Genomic DNA, 19,537 nt, shown 5'->3' with positions numbered 1-19,537 from the left:
CCCCCCAAGCGGGTTAACAGTTAACTGGTTTTGCTGTCATATGACAGACCGGGGCAACCAGTTTTAGCATCACCTCAAAAAATACATTTGACTGGATTCAGTTAGTCTGCAACTTTTATTTTTGACGGAGGGAGCCATCATCTTCAATGCACAATGCAGGTTGGGATGTGTTTTTGTCTTAATCGAACATCATAACTAGTTGCGCCGTAGTCAAGATGGAAGACTTTCTATGAAGAGCAAAATATATGGCATATATTACATTTATATGCCATGGACCGAAGTTGGACTGTTCCAACTGAATCCCACTCCTCAGGCTCCCCAGAAAACCAATCTGGGGATGCTCGAGCGAAGGGTCCATCAGGAAACTGAATGTCACATTCAGGAGGAGCAGTGTGGATTTCATCCTGGCTGTGGAACGATAGACCAGCTCTACACCCTCTGCCCGGTTCTTGAGTGAGCATGAGAGTTTGCCCATCCATTCTACAAGTGTTTTGTGGACTTGGAGAAGGCATTGGACCGTGTCCTACTGGGGGTTCTGTGTGGGGTGCCTCGAGAATATGGGGTACCGAACTGCCCTCTCTGGGTTTGGAATGAGATTCTGCCTCAAGTGAAGGAGTTCAAATATCTTGGGGGTTTTGTTCATGAGTGAGGGAAGGATGGAACGGGAGATCCACAAGTGGATCTGTGCAGAATCTATTGATTTATTGTCCCTCTCTCACCTATGGGCTATATTACAAAACTTGTTACTGTTGAATGACTATTCCAAATGTTCAATTATTCTCAACTCAACTGTATTTATAGAGCACTTACATAACACATTGCATGTGCGAATTGTAGAGGCAACATAATAGCGACAATTTGAATCTGGGAATGATTAATCAAATTTTCATGATTTTCACATATGGCATCTGCGCACAAGTTTCCATCACTGAGCAGAGGAACACGTGGCTCATTTAGAGGCTCCGCATTGGAGCACAAAGGGGGGAGTTTGTCTTTATTTACTGTGTGGGTAAGCCGAGGCATGCAGATGGTTTCAAGGTGGTCACCCGGAGGTTGCAATTATTGTTTTGTAACAAGAAATCACTTGAACTGTAAAAGTAAAGATGACTTTGTGACTTAATTTTGGGGCCAATTCCTCTTTTGTGTCTGGGATAGTCATAACGGAGGAAAGTTTCCTTTGGGGTGTTTGTCTTGTCTAAAAATGGCATCGATAAAGAGTAGGAGGTAGCATTCGGAAACTGTGTGTGCCTCTGAATACAAGAATTTAAAGGCTGTGTTCCCAGCCCTTCTGCAGCCAGCTGAAATATGCCAAGAAGTCTGGAGCTGTACACAACTCAAAAAAGGCTCACATTTCAAATTCTGATACTACTTTGGGAAGAACTCCCACAGTATCTTCAGAAAATAGTCTCAGCAGCTGCAAAGAAAAACAATCTGACCTTCCCTCCATTGTAAAGTTGTCTTCAGTAGAAACAACTTAAACTCTGCCTAATGCATATAATGGTTACAAATGGCGTATTTTTACTAAGTTGTTTTAAGGCTTGCATTGTTTACATAGTGACAGCCTTCAACACAAAATCTGCAAAGCATCATTATAGGCCTGTACAGTATTTACATAGCACTCCCACTGTAAAACTTTCACTTTTTGATTAAAATAGTCACTCTTTAAGTAAAACGAAAAATTGGACACACGCAAATAATATGATCTTGGAGAAGACAGTCAATGAGTCACAACATGGATAATAATTTTCGGAAAATTTGAAAAAGTCAACATTCAAAGAATGTGTGTGTGAAAGAAATTAGGCGGTATCGTTCTTGAAATACCAAAAATACTGACTTCTCAAGTCATACAACACTAATATCTGCTCATTTTAGCAAGCTACGTACAGTATATGTAAAATTTTATTTTTCTAGGCAGTCAAAAAGCAAGAGTACAATAGTGCCCTCGAGTGGTAAAATGTTAACATTACCATAAGTATCAGCCGCCGTGAGATTACTCTCTCGCCGTTTACTAAAAAGAGCTAGAAAGCGTCATAAGATGATAGTTTCTAACCCAATACGCGTTTTAACTCATCACATTTGAGACGCATTTTAACAATTCAAGATTACGTAACTAGTGCGTAAAATAAAAAATAAAGAGTGCAGTAATAACGTTTCTGGACAGATGGCGATAAAGCACTTGTAGTACACATCAGAGTATGGCGGTGGAAACGGAAGTCCGCCAAACCCAAAGAAGAGTAGTTTCCGGTGTGGGTGGTTTGTTTTATGGTAGTTAATGGCGGTCGCGTACAGCGTTGTCTGTCAACATCCTCACGGTTTTAATTGTAACTGTCTAATTGTAATCAAACATGTACTCGGGTGTGTTGGGAATGCGGGGTAGTTACACGATATTTATGTTCAACTTTCAGGTTGGCTCATGTGCCGTGGTGCTTGGAAATTCACGGTTTAAGGCGAGGCGAAAACGACGTAAACGGTGAGACTTGGCACATGTCATATGCAAACAGTATTATGTGTTGTTTGCGTCATGATTACGTGCTACTTTCTGTCTTGTTGCATCCATACATTCTTCGTGAGTTGTTTTTGTTGTCGTGCACGGTACAACTATAATCGTGTCCGTTCCAGCTGAGCATGGAGGACGAAGAAGGAGACAAAGTCAGCGGGTGTGAAGTAGCCGAACTCCGTCTTCAGGTGGAGTCGTTGAAGGAAGATCTTAAGGAGTGCAAAGCTGAGCTGGCCAAGTTGCAGAAACAACTGAGTCATTCCGAGAGATTGCAGAGGAGCACGGAGAGCTACAACGAGGATTTGAGGAAACAGGTTCGAACTTTTCAAATCCAATCTCCTGATATTCAGTTCAAACGCTGTCAAAAATCTGTCGTTATAGACGCTGAGATACTGTACATTTTCAATATTTTTTATTGTGACTGTACAACCCCACCTTACTGATTTTTGTACTACAGATTATCATTCAAACGCTTGAACACATCTCATTCCATACCAAGTGTGTCCAAACCTTTTATGAGTACTGTACTTGTCCAAATGGTCCTTGGTTTACAATTGAGTTTTGTTTCCACTGCAACGATTTAAACATTTTTTTTAACCTCTGGTGGCCCATCACAGCCACATCGTTGGCTCAGATTGTATTTACTATCCAATTCCAGGTGGATCAACTGAGTGCAGAGATTCATGAGTGGAAGAAAAAAACTAAAGACAAAGTTCACACTGAAACTCAAACCGAAGAATATGTTTGGACTGACACAGGTGTCTTATGTTTTTACTTAGTAATTGCCCAACCCCCTAAGAGTTAGTAAATGGTCTCTAATGGTGTTCTCTTTCTCTCCAGACTATTATAACTACTACTACGGTGACTACTATCAGAACACAGAGGCTACGGACTCCCAGGAAAGTCAAGGGGCGACTCAAGCGGCGGATGCAACTGGTGGAGGTGACTTGGCAGAGGTTGCAACAGTTGAACAAGCGGATGCGACTGCGGCCACGGCTGCAGATGTGTCTGCTCAACCTGATAGCAGCGTGGCAGCCAGCGCAGAGGTATGTGTGCCTCAAGAAAGCTCACTCATTTTTAATTGAACAGATTTTGAAACAAATAATCCCATTGCGGTTAAAAAGCTCCATCCAATTAACAACTGTAGCAGTCTGATATAATGTGAAGGGCAAGTTATTATTTTTTACAATGTACTTCCCATTTCTCTCCCAGCAGGGTGATGCAGCATCCATTGCTGATATGTTAAGAGCCACCGCTGAGGAGGCCATGACGCAGACGGGCTTTGTCTTTGACGAGACAACCGGCATGTACTATGACCACAGCACTGGCTTCTATTATGACTCGGTTTGTGAATATTTTCTCTGCAAGGATTTACAATTCATGCTTTAAATGGCCCAAGCTTTTTGACATTATTGACAAAGTTGGGACATACTGAACGTCATGGCAAAGGAAATGGTGGGGGGGGGCACTTTATCGGATATATTAAGATCAACATCGGTCGTCTTCAAAATGGGGCTCAAAATCTGGTGTGTAATGCAAGCGTGGCGTAAAGGCATTCACGGGGTATGCCCACCCTTCACACATCTGCATGCTGCCCTCAGTTACGACCGCCTTTCCTCCTATACAAACAACGCGTCGGGACAACATCAGTCAGTCGAGCGGACCCCGCTAACAAATTCCTGCACCTTTGGTACGACTTATTTGGTCCTGCGCGATTCTCGCCTCAGGTCAGCCAGCTGTACTACGATGGCACCACAGGCATTTACTACTACTACGACGCAGAAAGTGGACGCTACCAGTTTCACTCCAAGGTCGAGGTTTCTGCTGTGCACACTGGCGACCAAGATGATAGCGTGACTGAAAAGAAAGGCCGATGGTTCAAAAGAGGCGCAAAGAAATCCTCAGGGTACAACGATAAGGTAAGCGACGGACAGATCTATCCAATGGGCACGTGATTTACGAGTTGACTGCTGGCTTTAGAGCGTTCAGGAATTAATTTTGGTCACAGTCTTTAAATGCATGTCGTCTTCCCCGTGTGTCAAAAATGTGCGGCTAGCTGACTAAAAGACTATTCCTCCGACCCAGGTGCACGAGCTGACTAACTCGTTGGCTAATATGAAGATTTTCTCAAACTGGAACTCTGCTTCCCCCAGAGGTACACATTTTGAGTAACCAAGACTAGACCAACACGCTCTGACCATTAGAAATCTTTCATCCCCAATGACCTACTTAAACATCCCAAAATGCATATAAAGTGCAATACAGAGTGATGTGCTAGCTGGTAAATAAATTCATTTGCATGATCTTCCAAATCATATTAGCATGTGAGCCCGCAACCCTTGTGCGGATAAGGGGATTAGAAAATGGATGGATGGATTAACGTGAACAAATAGCCCTCCGTAAAACCGGGATTCATGACAAAAAAGTAAAAAAAAAAAGTGCCACACACCTTTGCTTTTAAATCTGGTTTCAGAGGTGAGAATATCCTTTTGTACACTTTAATAAATGCCCGCCTGTCGAAAAGTGCCTTTGAAGACTGAGACCGAATATATTCAAAACGTGCCAAATCACTTGGGATCTCCAAAGCCAGCCGTGCCCCCGTCGGCGAACATCGTAAGAGAATCTGATTGCTCACTGTTTAATGGCAGGAGTACACGTTTGATGAGGTCAAGTCGGAGGAAGAAGAACAGCAATCAAAGCGCACAACAGAATCCCGAAAAACTAGACGACGGTCTCGTAGTCATGAGTCGCGAGAAAGAGACTCCAAACGGCGGGGCGAGAGGGACAAGTCTTCCTCCAAGAGAAAAAAGCACAAAAGTGGCTCAAGCCACGACGAGAAGAGAAGGTCAAAGAAGAAAAAGAAGGGTTCCAAGTCGTCGTCGCGCAAGAAGGAGCGCCGCTCGCCAACTCGGGGCGGCGACTTGGAGGGGAACAGTGAGGCCGAGGAAGGGGAGCTCACAGAGTCTGAGAAGGAGCAGTGGGAGTCTCCACCTTCTGTGTCGCCTTCTCGGAGCTCTCCATGCAACCACAGCCCCGAGTCCGAGATGGAGACTCAGTGTCGGTCAGGTGAGCCGGCAACAAGCTGCATCAGCACTTTCCAGGACCTTTTAAGAACCAGTAAGACCTGATAAGTCAGCTCACTTATGAATTTGTGATGTCTGAAAAAAATGAAACTCGGCTATACCACGGCGGAAATGCGCAGAGCAATACGTTGCGAGAATAATACATAGTGGCTGCTTTTACCACTTAACCAGTTGAGTTTTTTTTTAAAATCCTTCTAAAATCCTGCACTTGACCTTTCATGTTGCTTTTGTCACAGAGTTGTGGCCGCCCTGCGTGAGAGTGACGGTGGTGCGATCCCCGGTGCTGCAGGTTGGCACCTTGTTTATCATCACAGCCGACGCTGCGGCCACCATCGGCAGGTGCGTTTCGTCTTGTCAACGAGAGACAAATAATCATCACTCGGACTTCAAGCAAATCACTGGAAAGGCGAGTGCCTCGTGGGGGGGGGAAAGAAAAATAAAAAGAATCTTTGCCGTCTGTGTTGCAGAGAGAAAGACATGGACCACGCAATTCGGATCCCGGAAATGGGAGTTAGCAAGGTATGCTGCTGCGTTTGAAACGACTCGAATTAATGAGATGAAAAGGATGTCTGACAATTGCTTTGATTGGTTTGTAGTTGCATGCCGAGGTGTACTTTGACCAGCAGCAGCAGAGCTACATGCTGGTGGATCAGGGAAGTCAGAATGGAACGGTTATCAACGGCAACAGAATCTTGCAGGTGCAGTGTTCCCTCCTCCACATCACGTCTCGCCTACCACCGCATTGCTCGGTTATTTTCGCAGACTGAATGTTTCTATCCTTGCAATATTGCACAAATCTGTGGTTTGTGGGCTTTGAGGGTAATTTGCAGGGAAAAGACTAAGCAAAAAGTGACAATCTGCGAGTAATTGACCTCCACACAAAGGGGTTGGAATTATGTCGATGCCACCTCGGTTCAATGCAGTTGCTTGGCATCAAAGACGGCACCAAAGTGGGATTAAAAAAAAAAGTTTTATAGTGGGCTCTGATCTGGCCTGAGCAAAACTATAGCAAATTGGTGAGTTTTCAAGTCAAACGATTGTTTACCCCTCCAAAGATCCGCAAGTAGGCAAATTTGGAATTGAACTGAATGTCCTCACATGTGGCAAGCTTCAGTCACCGCCGTGACTTTTCCAGCAGCAGTACATGTCAAGAGAACAGTTGACACACAAATACAACAAGCACGCATGCAGGGGCCGCCGTCTGCTACGGCTCGGGCCTTAGACAGCTGCACACAAACGCGCCGACATCCCACCAGGGCCTGCTTTCGAAAGGCGTCAATCTAACACGTAGGCATTAAAATGCGAACAGTTTTTTCTCAGGCTGAAGCTGGTCCTCAAGTAATTTGAGTACCCCGGTTTAAAAAAAAAATGCTTGCGTAAGCAGTCAGATAGTTAGTTGATTTTGAATTTTCCGCAGGATATCCGAATGGCAAAATATTCAAGAGTATTTTCTATCATGTCTATGCACTCAACTTTTGTTGTATTCGCATAGTTTAACAATGTATATTTTGACAAGTTTAAATGTGTGGGATAGGTACAACTATCGGAAATGTTCCCCATATTTAGCAGCTTTTCAACCTATGGTAGGTGGGCCTGCAATGTGACTAAATGGATTTGGGTTATTTTTCGTCCCATAGCCCAAAACCAAGTGTGAGCCGCACCCACTGACCCACGGCGACGAGGTGAAGATGGGAGACACGGTGCTGTCTTTCCATATCCACGCCGGGACCGACACCTGTGATGGCTGCGAGCCGGGCCAGATCATAGCTCACCTCAGCAAGCACAAGCGAGAGGACACGGCAGGTGAGCGTTTCGGAGGCGTTTTTTGTTTTTTTTCAGTTTCAGATCGGCGTCCTCGTCGCCCAGCATGACGCACGTCGATTTCCTCTTAATCAGCGTATATTCTGCAGGGCCAACGCTAACCAAAGAAGATAAGGAAGTACTGAGGCAGAAGGAGCTGAAATCCATGAAGGCCAAGTATGGCCTCCAGGTAAATGGCTCCATCTGTACGCGGCCCTTCTCTCTCTCTCTCTCCCCTTCCGCATTTTAAGCTGCTTTTCCTCTCAACAGAGTAATGAGTTTGAAGAAGGCAAAGCCCTGAGGAACCCAAAGTACAGGGACCGAGCCGAGTCTCGGCGTCAGACCGTGGGCAGCGAGGGACTTTTCCAACAAGATGATGCCCCAGCTTCTGTTCATGTGTAAGTTTACACTCGCCGCTCTTAATGTGTGAGGAAAGACAAAATAAGGCTTCATGACTCATTTGATATTTTGTGCTCTCTCAAAAGGGAGATCAGCGAGGTCAATAAAGGAAGGAAGATGCTGGAGAAGATGGGCTGGAAGAAAGGAGAAGGATTGGGGAAAGAGGGAACCGGAATGAAAGATCCGGTGAGATATTTTCAAAGAGATCAGGCTTCTCTAAATGGGTCATCAATGGCCTATGTCAGGGATACTCAAATACAAATCCTAAAGAGACGCACATAAAAATTTCAGTCAGTTCATGGTCCATTGATCAAGCTACCTGTCATTTATCCACCCCGTTCATTTTCTGAACTACTTATCCGGCCAATTGTAGGACAGGCGTGGACAAACGACCATTCACACTCACAATTTTGCTTTCAAACAAAAATAGACACAAAAAAAAAAATCGAGATGCAATGTGATGCAAAACCTGCGAGACGCAACTTGCCTTTCATTGCAGCACAACAGCGACACCCGAGCATTTAGGAGGCGAGCACTTTCTGGCTGATTTTCAATTTCTGAACGGGAAATCCTCTTGGTCAGCTATCTGGCTAGTTAGCCGCTAATATTAATGTCAACTTGAGTAAAGCTGCCCGCTTTGAGTTGTAAAAAGATAACATTATCGTTAGGCTTGTCTGTGTAACATTAACCACAGATCTGAATAAGGAGACTCAATAGACCAATGTTGGTACGCGACGGCCACGTTGGTGAGGACAACGTTCCCATCAGTCACAACTTTTTTTTTTTCCACTTTTCATGAGGCTTACCCGTTTTGGCCACATTGTAATTATTATTATTTTGCTCCTTTCAGATTCAGCCTCAAATCCGGAAGGCCCAATCAGGTCTGGGAGCATGCGGGACCATGTCTGTGGACGACGCCTCACTGACCAGATCCAAATCCCAAAAGAACTGGGAGAAAGCTCGTGAGCGATTTGCCGACTCGTGCCAGGTTGACACGCCCTCGCCCAAAACCCAGTGCGTGTCCCCCAAAGCCTGGGTCAAAGCGGAGCCCGAGGCTGCCGACTCCCATGCCGACGTTGATCCAGAGACTCAAAGTTAATGAGAACATCCATGTTCGGAATACATGAATCCAACCTCTGCGATCATACACAATTCTGTGGAGAGAAGAACTCCGTGTCGGGGTCCACCCAGCTCCGGTGCTGTACTGCCACCGTGGCCGCCATGGATTGCTCTCGGCAAATATTGACACACCGAGGTTCTATTTCTCACAGTGAGCTCATACTGCGAGGAGATAACTGCTGATATGCTGGGATGTTGCACAGCGTAACAAGAAGTCCCAAAACATGACCATGACAATGTGTATGTTTATTATTAGGAATGACTGATGCTTACTTTTATTTTTCATGTTGTCGATAAAACGTCCATCACTTGATTGGTTGTTTGCCTCAACTTCTCCTCATACACTTTTTGTTGGTGCGGCGCTCGGGCACATCACACACACACACACACACACATCCTTTATCACGTCGGCTGTTTTCAGTCTTATCTTTAAGTTCATGTTGAGGGCGTGTGAATAGTTGCACGTGCACACTCAAAACAAGTCAGTCACACTCACGCAACAGATTATACTGATCAAGTGTGTGAATGTGACTTCAGTCTATAAAGAAGAATAATTGGGGTTCTCGTTGAAATAAATAAATTGATAATGCCAAGTAAGACAAGCAGAACGAAGAGTTAACAGTGTCAAAGAATGTCAGCGCATTCAACGTCAACAAGGTGACCGAATCGACTCACGTGACACTGTCTGCGCGACTCCCTCTGCCGGTTCCCTCGACGCTCTTCTGACTTATTGTGCCGCCCATTTTAATCTCGCAGTCGTCCACCCAACATGGACGCAGCCTCCAGGTTTCCTCACTTGAGACAGACGCGCTCTTCCGTGCTTCTTGACGCCTCTCAATGCCGTTCACAGAACTCTCTGATACTTGACAGGTGACTTCCCTCAGTCCCTCCCTCACAACAATTGCCTTCCACAAGTCTCCTCCCTCCTCTCAGCTGTATACGCTGCAAACAATCAGCTCACCATATTGTCAAACATGGGAGGGAACCAAATGGCATAACGAACCTTGATTGTGACTCACAAAATTAAAAGGGAATTCTTTTCTTGTTTGATAATGCGGCCTGTGTCTTTTGTCGGATCTGGATTGACCAGTTTTAGACACTTCTCAAGTTTCCCGCGACAGTAGGTCCCTGTTCTATCAACTGCAGCCTCTTTAGAATGAATCACGCGATTTCTTCAGGGCGACATCAGCTAATGCAACTGTTTGATGGTGAGTTTGTTGGCGGAGAAGGTCTGTCCTGATCCCCGAAGCTATTGTGCAATCCTTGCAGTATGACTGACAATGTAAAGAAAATTCACGACATCTCTCAGAGGAAGAATGTCAGACCACCTGCGGAAACTTCCCATATCCACTGAAACGCAAAGAATCGGGAGGTTAAAAAAAGCCACAAATCGGCATGCTTCAATGATATCGTCTTGCGTGGCTTTTACAAACCTACTAAATCTCTTGCACTGTTTCGTCATACAAAAAGGAGGCCTTGTTCGATTGCTCTGTGGACGGAACAGCTCATAAGTCATCTAGAAAAACCATGTCGGGTCATCCCCTCTCATACCGCACAATATGTCACGTCCGCGCACCCGACAGGGCAAGTTGGCTGTGTTGTCGTGTGAAACAAAGCAAACGGTGTCTTCCAGATAACAGAGTGACTGTATGTCATCAGGTTGACGCTGCACTGATTAACGTCACTGCTGAAAGACATTGATTTTTTTTTAAAGTAGTAAACACACCTCGGGCACTATGCTGCCTGACTTTACAAAATCACATGAAATGGAAAAAACAAAAACAAAGATGGTGACTTGTCAACATATCCAGCAGTTTTCAGCAAAATCAAGTATAATATACTTCTGATGTTAATCAGCATGCTTACAGAGGTCATCAGCAATATTTTCTGAATTGAACTTTCTTTGAAGTCAACAGTCAGAAGCTATTTCCTTTTGGGAGCAGTCTGGAATGCAGCATAAGCAGGCCTACGGTAGGCGTGGTCACAGGAAAAAGTGAACACGTCTCCGCTGGTGAACTCCAGAGTTGTGATTTCACTTCCTGTATTTTTATGCAAATGAGTGAATGACAGGAAGCAACAATTCCTCTTCCTGAAGATGGCCATGAATAGAAATTAAAAGAGGTCACGATCTAATTCTAAAAATGTTGATTCGCTCACAATTTCAACAATGCGCATTGGATTAAAATTATGAACCCAAACGAACAAGTGCTGGGCGGCTGATTTTGTCTCTTCCAAGACATTTTGCTCCAGGCGGCCACAGTGATCATATGAGCAGATTCAGGAATGAATGACTAAAACCTAGTCGTCATCATCATCATCACAGTTTCCCTGCAGCTTCATTTCCACATCAGACCAAAGACTCTGCATGGTATGGACCGCAGCAGCACACTCAAAATAAAAAACACAATGGGTAAATTCTAACTGAAAATGACCTCTGACATTAACCATGGTCAGTTTGTGTTACAATATGGGAGGGAGCCATCAAAAAAAAAAAAAAGCATGACAAAGCACAGTCAGCGGCGTGGACTCACAACACTGGTCATGTGGTCACTCATAGCTACCAAACGATGACAAAAGCTGACAAAAAGAAGCGGCAGGGAGGGGGGGGGGTATATTCTGCTGTCAATGCAAAACCAAATCCTGAATTATGTTCTGTGTTATGTAAACTGTATGTAAATAATCTTGGAGTGTCCTAAAAACAGTATGATGATGATACTACTACTAATAATAATTATCATTAGAACCCCTTTTTAAACATGGACAAAATACATGCACATGCTCTTAACATAATGCAGTTGACATAGTATATTTCTCAGTGCAAGTATAAAGGAGCCACTGTTCACCAACAAAGAGTTTCAAGCACACAACAAAATAGCCTCGGGTGAGATTTGTTTTTCTTGTGCGATGGATTCTCTTGCATAAAAAATACCAATTAAGGACGGCACAAAACCGCTGAACAGTAAACCAACATTAAGTGCAAGGACACCATTTGGGCATTTCTTTCACAAAATAAAAATGCATTCATAAATTTAAAGGCCGTGTCTGCCATCTAGTGGTGAATGGCTATATTACAAAATAATACCATACAGTAGAACCCCGCTTTTTGGTTGCCAGATGGCCATCTCTGGTCAATAGTATCAGGTCTACAGAGAATTCAGCACTTGAATGGGGTGGAGAGGAAGTGGAGGAGGAGTTGGCTGAAAAGCTTCTTCGGTCACATGCTCTCAAACCCCCTTTTTTTTTTGGCCTGATGGGAAACGTTTCTCTCAGCTGCATTCCAGTAAGAACTTTTGTTTATTCCTACGTAAGCCCAATTTTTATTCATGGAACCATGATCTATTTAGGGTGAAAATAAGTGTGAAACAATAAAGCATGGCACATAACGATAAAATCTTGCATTTTCATGCTTGAACGCCACCTTCTCTTCTTGCAACTGTGTGCGTACTGTATATGAATGGCTACTGTGGAAAACTTCCCACCCTTGCCTTGGCTGCTGTGAGTAAGCGAGCGTGTCCCAGCCTCAGGGTGTGTCTCCCTGTGACTTCATCCTCCCAAAAAAGCCTCCAGAAACGTCAGAAGCACACTCGCCCATATGATACAGTCACAGTTCGCCTGTTCATTCAACAACAGGATTTGTGTGACACACACGCACACACTACTAGACGGGTCAACTTGTCACGGGAATTATAGCTTAAGGAAAAGATTTGTAAGAAAACACACAGAAAAGCTCCCCAACACTCACTAAATCAGAACAAACTGTACATGAAAGTTGATAGTGCTGATGTCCAAAGGTTATGGAGCAGAAGCCATCACATATACTACTGTAGCAGAGCTCAGTGGATGGATCCTACCTTGGTTTATCAATTGAGACGTTGTCTAGTCTTGGAAGAATGAAGTCCTCCGTGTGAGCTTCCGCCAGAGTTGGTTGAACTTTGTGTGCGCGTGGTGGAGCTCGGTCCATGCGGCTGCACGGGAAATGGGAAATGAGGCACTGAGAGACAGAGTGGATTTTAAAGAAACAGCAGTCACACCCCAAACACACCTAATTGTGCAAAAAGAAAAAAAATCACACGCGCGCACATTTCTAAATTCCCATGCATTTACAGTATGCTATGCCTCCATATGAACGGGGCGGTGTATATTTGTTTAACTGTTTTACAACGACATACGAGGCTCAGAACATTAATATATGTGTATCACTCATTATGTTTTGGTCGTTTGCTTGTTTAACTTACTTTTATAGATACGCTGTTTCCCAAGAGCTGTCAATAAAAACAAACGTTGTTTTAATCTAACGATATACAGTTAGATAGACAATTTAACACAGTTGCGTGTTCTGATATTGTTCATTAAAGACGACAATACAGGAATGCATGTACTGTACTTCCTCTACTGCGGCCATCATTAAAGTTTGGAAACTAAACTAGCAGAGGTCTCCCTCTAGTGTTTGTCTCTCAGAATGCAGAATTGCAGAACTGCAATCTGACTTCTTTGGGAGAAAAGCGGATTGGGGGGGTGGTCAAAATCATTTTTTTTATTTACATTTAATTCTTTCTTCAGAAAAAAATGAACCTCTATACAAAATATTAATTATATTTATTTCGGGAAAAAATCATTTCCGGAGTAGAATTGATCGATCTGTTTAACTAAAGATGTCGATTTTAGCAGAGAGTCGCCAGCATCATGAAAAGATGCGGTAATAAATAAATAAATGAATAAAAAAATAAATACTTGGGGGTGGGGGTCAAAATGTGACTTTTAGGCCAATATTTTAATGAAGTGGCGATTTGCATTTATGATTCTTACATTGCACTGCATCGAATTCAGAAAATGGGAGGGGGAGAAAACGTTTTTTTGGGTAAATTGTGGGTATGATTTTGGAATTGGCCCCTATCAGCGCCATTGTGGCGACTGGCGAGCCAACCGGATACGAGTGAAGAACGTGCTCAGCGGATGCAATGAGGACGTTACATCACTTGCAGTGCAGCATGCAGCATATAGAGGGGACTGGGGCAGCTTGGCCATATTGTGCACCAGCTCTTCTCTTCTCTCCTCTCCTCTCTTCTCTCCTCCTCCTCAACAGCGGCTGCGTCATACAATTCAGGCGCTTGGCGTGTGTGACACAATCAACAACACACGGTGCAGTTGAAGGAGGGAAAGCCACAGAAATCGAATCCATTTTTCCAAACATTACACTCGGCTGATAAGGTGAGTGTTCCGATATTTGTTATTTTGGTGTTGAACGGGATTGTTGTCCCCCCACCCCCCACACACCCCCTAATCCACAAAGGCGACACATCACAACACCGCATAATTACACCGCACGTGTTATTTATGCTTCGTATATCAGAAAAGAAGCGAATTTAGATTCAAACGACGGTTGATATCCGCACAATAGCATATGATGCTTGATATGAATAATAAAGGCCGGTGCATGAGCCCCTCTCCATCTCTTCTCTCCTCCAGGTTTGGTGTGTGCACAAAATGGTTAAACTGGGGAATAATTTCAGTGAGAAAAACAACGGGAAGGTGGCCTCGGAAGACGGATTTGACACAATCCCCCTCATCACACCTTTAGATGCCAGCCAGCTTCATTTCCCTCCACCGGACAAGGTAAGGGAATTAAAAAAAAATAATTAAAAAAAAATAATATATATATATATGCATATATATATATACAGTATATACACAGTATATATATATATATGTATATATATATATATATATATACACAGTATATATATATATATGTATATATATATATATATATATACACAGTATATATGTTTCAATAAAATGGATGTTGCATCGTATGAATTATATCTTATTGTTATTCAAATATTTTTAAAATCAGGGAAACCTATTTTCTGTACCGCTTATCGACCTTAAAAAAAATGTACGGCCACACTAATCACAATAAACTCGATCAATTCCAACTCCCAATTCCTAACCTTGCCACTCTGAACTACCTGTCAAGGCAGAATGCTTGCTGCAGCTCTTGCCTTAGATTAGTTTGTTGTACCTAATGAAATGGCCAGTGAGAGTATCTATTGTCCAAGCGACAGCTCATGTGTGAAATTTGAGCACATGCAGTTCCAAGTTAAGTAAATTCTTGCTTGTACCTGTGTGTGTGTGTGTGTGTGTGTGTGTCCGCGCGCGTTTCCAGGTGGTGGTGAAGACAAAGGCGGATTATGACGGCGAGAGCAAGAAGGGCAAGATCAGATCCCCCAAAATCGCAGAGTTCTCGATAAGCATCATCGAAGGCGTGTCTGAGCGACTGAAAGTAAGATTCCTGCTCTCTGAAAAATCCTAAATTAAAACGTTAATTTTTACTCCACAAATTTGTACAATAGCTGCAAGCGAATAAAACAAACAAACAAAATTTAGCATGCCTAATTTCACAAAGGAGTAGAAGGTACACAAAGCTGTTTTTAAAAATAAGGCGTAAAAGTAAAGGTTTTCCGAAAAATTGAATCACAGACGCCTGACAGATCAACTTGAAGCCCCTCTCCATTCACCGAATCAAAGTGGCTCTGACCCACTTCAACTTTCCGTGTCCTGCAACTTGACACAAGATCCCATCGTGCTCAGCACTGATTCACTTTACGCTTCCCTCGGCCCACTGGCATGAAATCAGCTGTTGCCATGGCGATGGCCTCCCAGTGGTCGCTTATGTCCGACCTCCCTGGCGGGCAAACGTCTCCGGTCTTTGGACCATTTGAAAATATCCTTGAATTAAACAGTCCTGGCTCTTCCCGAGCCAACAGATGAGCTTGTCATTGTCAGGTGTGATCAAAACCTCTTTTAAGATCACATGAGCTTTGAAGTACCGCAGGGAGTCCTCGCCTCAAAGATCTTCGAGAATCTCCTGTTGCGTTGCTTTGTGTTTACCGCTCCGACGGGCCACACCTGGCGTTAAAAAGAAATGTCTTCTCGGGATAGACACTGGGCTCATTTATTTTCCATCACCAACCTTGCCCACTTGTGAATTTGCAATTTATTATTATTTTTATGGGGCTGTTATCTTCCGTTTTTCGATGAAAAAAAAAATCACTTCTCGTCTCTTTTTGTTCTCAAGCTGAAGCAATAAAAGTGTTACCTTCTGTACCTTTAGTAGCATCTTGGTGCCAAAGAGCTCCACTGAAGAGAGTTGAGGAGCTTGATTTAGACAAAAGCAGTGCTTTGTCGCCATCTTGTGGCACTTACAGACGTCTTTAGGGGGGAGGTGTCAATTACTGGTTATTTGCATGAGGAACCAGTTGTGCCAGTCGCTGCACTAGAGGTCGTATGGACTAGTCGACTCATGTACTTTACATCTTCATCACGATGTTCAGGGCGTGACATCGACTAGTCTCCACTCAGATTTTTGGCTGAAGGAGGACGAAAAGCCATTCGCAGCAACAGATGAGTGCGCTTATCAATTTCTGAATGCGCAGCTTTGAGGGAGAACCAATAACCGTATTTCAACTTTCCTCCTGCCCTCCCCAGAAACAGCACAAGGTGTTACGTAACTCCTCCCCGTGAGGCGCAAGCAGGACCGCGCAGATGATCACACAACTGCAGACTTTGCCAGATGCAACATTTTTAAATTGCCCTTACAAGCTTCTAATCCTAAAGCCTTAACGGACTGATTTTTTTACTTTTGTTCATCGTTTGCCGTTTTTCCATCAGGTGACCTTGTTGGTGATCTGTGCTCTGGCCTTCTTGGTGTGTGTGGTGTTCCTGGTGGTCTACAAGGTTTACCAGTACGAGCAGCCATGCCCTGACAGCTTTGTGTACACGGTGGGTGGAGACGCTTGATTTGTTAAAAATGTATTTTCGTGCTTGGTTGTGCGTTTGCCGCTCCTGAAAGTTGTCTTCAATGGTCATCATTCCGTCTGCCGAATGCACGGCTGTTGAATCGACTTTGATTGAATGAAAAGGAAAATGTCTCTTCTTCACTTTGCAATGACGCAAGTACTAAATCTGAGCTCAGACACGCTATGCGTCAAAATAGTAATAGTAGTGCATTTGATTGCAATTATGAGTGCATTGAATTGAACCTTTGTGATTTTACAAGGATGGATAAAATTATATGAACCTCCTGATTGATCATTAGTGTGCAACAACTATTTCATCATACTATGAGTTGCATAGGATCAATTTTAACAAATCCAGGTGAAATCCACAGTGGCGAACCATCAGGCTTTTTCTGCTGACCTACATTTCCAACCTAAATTCTATTATTGGTTCCATGAAATTGTATTCCTTTCTTCCCAGCAGTCTCTCTTCATTCCACGGCAGTTTCCCTTGACTAATTCCACTATGTCCATGTGGATGTTAGACTCGATGCCGGAATTAGATTTTGGCCTTTATGTGTCGCCATGACAATTTGATCTGCTCTGGCCCTTTAGAATCTGTATTACTACAATAGCAACGGGACGACTTCTTAAACCATTAAGACATCAAATTCACCATAGAGCTTTAGCCAACTGGCCGAAAGTACAAGTGACGGGAAATATAGGCGGATTCAATTTTCTCAAAAGCCAAAATTGCGTCATATGATTCGAAGTGCCCTATATATGGATCAATATTTTGATTTCATGGACGTACTATTTTTAATGTTTTTTTTTTTTTAAGCACTTTGCAGCTGCAGCGGTTGTGAAAGCGCCATATAAATAAACCCGTGTTGTATGGCATTCCCTTTATTCCATCTAGTGGATGCATAACATAATCTCAGCCACTATCGTAGCTTCTATTCTCTGCGCCTTATATGAAAACTGTTTTTAAAAAGGCCATTCTTTAAAGGTATGTCTTATACTCCGAAGCGCCTTATAGTGCAGAAAATACGGTTGTTTTCTGGGGTGAGATATTCTACCGGAATGTTGAGGAGATATACGCCACACATAAAGAGGTTAATTTGTCTTCTTCTGTCCGTCGACCATCTCTGCGTGGAGCAGCAAGGTCGCTGCATGCCGGCTGGGATGTACGGCGGCAACTTCCCCCATCAGGGCCCGGGGGGCCGCGGGCGTCTCTTCACCCTCATCAACCACTACAACATCGCCAAGCAGACCATCACTCGGTCCGTATCGCCGTGGATGACCATCATGTCCGAGGAGAAGGTCACCCAGCAGGAGACGGAGACGGCACAGAAGCTGGCCTAACCACACTGGGCGGGGCCTCGATAATAAATAATACGATTGTGCCATTCAAGCAAACCCGAGTGTTCGTCTTGCCCGAGGTGCTGTGCCGCCTTCAAGGTCGGCTGAATGAGACTTCTGCTGGGTTCCTGGTTTGCTTGCATAGCAGATGCGGTTATTTATTGATACACAGTTGAGTGGGGGGATACATACATGTAGAAATGCCCCCCTTCCCACCACACACACACACACTTGATATTAACATTGTACATACACATACACACATTAGAGCTCAATTTAGTGAAATGACTGTGAGTTATCATGTTTGTGACACATTTAGATGGAGATGCACGCACGGCAATTTTGCAGTTTTTTTTTTTTTCATTTTCAATAGACTATTGTTTTGAACTCTGTAGTGATCACGGAGCAATGTTTGCAGCATCAATGCCACTGCGGTGTGGAACTTAATTCTGTAGGGGGGAGGAAAAAACGTAGAAAAAGAAATCCAAGTATTATATTCAGTTGTAATATGAATTTTAAGAGCAACGTGGACACGCTATGCCACTTACACATAAGCAAATCATGTTACTCTCTGCTATTAGTTCAAAGCTGCATCGATAATTGTATTTGACATCAAAATTACTGCTTTTAAAAATGACACTTTTGTTTTTTTGTACAAAGCCTACTAAATTGTTGTGACAAAAGGATCGACGTCCACTGGCTGCACCAGCAACAAATGTATTTTGCACAATTTTAGGTTGTGTAGTTTGCCCCAAACTGCTTTCTGCATCATACTGCTGTCATTTTTTTCATGTATCAAGTGTATTTCGAACAGATTGCCATCCATTTTGTGAACACAATGGTGCATTTTTGCAGGCGACACAAGATTGAATTGAAAAGGCTGCGTTTCTCAGCGTAACTTTCATGCTGCTCTACTGAATGTTTTTGCTTTGGTAGTAATGACGCTGTATTGTGCAACTCTTTGTGATTTATAAATGTCAACAGATAGCCACCGGGAACCATCGATTGGCTGACTGTTTTATTTGAGTCATCCAAAAGTAGTCACTTGTCTTGACGCTTTGTTTTCTTGGACATGTCTGTTAAATGGTCACAAATGCCCAATTTTCATACAGTGTTATGAAGTACCATTGAAGTGCATTTGCTACATTAAATGTTAAATGAATTGAAATAAAGTGCCCATGTTTCCCACCAACAATGTTGTGGAATCTTTATGACAATAAAGGTGACACAACTAGAGAACTTTTGCGTGGTTGCGTGTTCAGCAAAGGCAAATTCATCCAATCGGATTTCTTTTTTTTTTTAAACAGGTGTCCGTTATTTGCTGAAAAAACACATGATTGCTGCTTTTTGTGCTCATACGAAAACAAAAGTCTTACTTTGGCACCATCTTGATGCAAAGGAACTATTTTGAAGTGCTTCTTCTGCCATTTTGTGGCATCTACGGGCAATTCTGAAGCTACATACAGTATTTGAAACTATCACCTGTCCATTTTCACCTT

General features: G+C 43.4%; 3 protein-coding genes across 12 annotated transcripts in view; 2 read left to right on the top strand and 1 right to left on the bottom strand.

Annotated features, from left to right (window-relative positions):
- LOC127607452 (transforming acidic coiled-coil-containing protein 1-like) overlaps positions 1-19,537 on the bottom strand; it is a 164,782-nt gene that overhangs the window by 12,127 nt on the left and 133,118 nt on the right. For 3 of the 8 annotated variants that reach the window (XM_052075783.1, XM_052075784.1, XM_052075786.1), the window contains exon 1: positions 12,750-12,863. The exons of 1 other annotated variant lie outside the window; for it this stretch is intronic. In XM_052075783.1, the coding sequence (XP_051931743.1) occupies positions 12,750-12,859 (110 nt within the window). In that variant the 5' untranslated portion in view covers positions 12,860-12,863. 4 more of the 8 variants (XM_052075790.1, XM_052075785.1, XM_052075789.1 and 1 more) reach the window with 4 other exon arrangements.
- On the top strand, positions 2,241-9,211 carry aggf1 (angiogenic factor with G patch and FHA domains 1). Of its 3 annotated transcripts, none has more exons than XM_052075794.1 (15): positions 2,241-2,470; positions 2,620-2,811; positions 3,156-3,255; positions 3,338-3,543; positions 3,713-3,841; positions 4,225-4,416; positions 5,146-5,563; positions 5,817-5,919; positions 6,048-6,099; positions 6,177-6,278; positions 7,218-7,383; positions 7,491-7,570; positions 7,651-7,778; positions 7,866-7,965; positions 8,630-9,211. In XM_052075794.1, the coding sequence occupies exons 2-15, from the start codon at positions 2,626-2,628 to the stop codon at positions 8,876-8,878; spliced, it is 2,211 nt and encodes a 736-aa protein (XP_051931754.1). In that variant the 5' UTR covers positions 2,241-2,470; positions 2,620-2,625; the 3' UTR covers positions 8,879-9,211. The 3 variants fall into 3 exon arrangements, with proteins under 3 accessions (XP_051931754.1, XP_051931753.1, XP_051931755.1); XM_052075793.1 differs by having other exon boundaries at positions 3,710-3,841; XM_052075795.1 differs by lacking the exon at positions 5,146-5,563 and adding an exon at positions 4,583-4,652 and having other exon boundaries at positions 3,710-3,841.
- LOC127607466 (neuronal vesicle trafficking-associated protein 1-like) lies at positions 13,893-19,233 on the top strand. Its single transcript, XM_052075812.1, has 5 exons — positions 13,893-14,106; positions 14,365-14,511; positions 15,065-15,181; positions 16,570-16,680; positions 17,838-19,233. The coding sequence occupies exons 2-5, from the start codon at positions 14,383-14,385 to the stop codon at positions 18,039-18,041; spliced, it is 561 nt and encodes a 186-aa protein (XP_051931772.1). The 5' UTR covers positions 13,893-14,106; positions 14,365-14,382; the 3' UTR covers positions 18,042-19,233.

The sequence above is a fragment of the Hippocampus zosterae genome, chromosome 9, assembly GCF_025434085.1.
Source record: "Hippocampus zosterae strain Florida chromosome 9, ASM2543408v3, whole genome shotgun sequence".
Lineage (NCBI taxonomy): Eukaryota > Metazoa > Chordata > Actinopteri > Syngnathiformes > Syngnathidae > Hippocampus > Hippocampus zosterae.
Note: the sequence above shows the minus strand (reverse complement) of the source record. Positions and strands in the feature narration are given on the sequence as shown.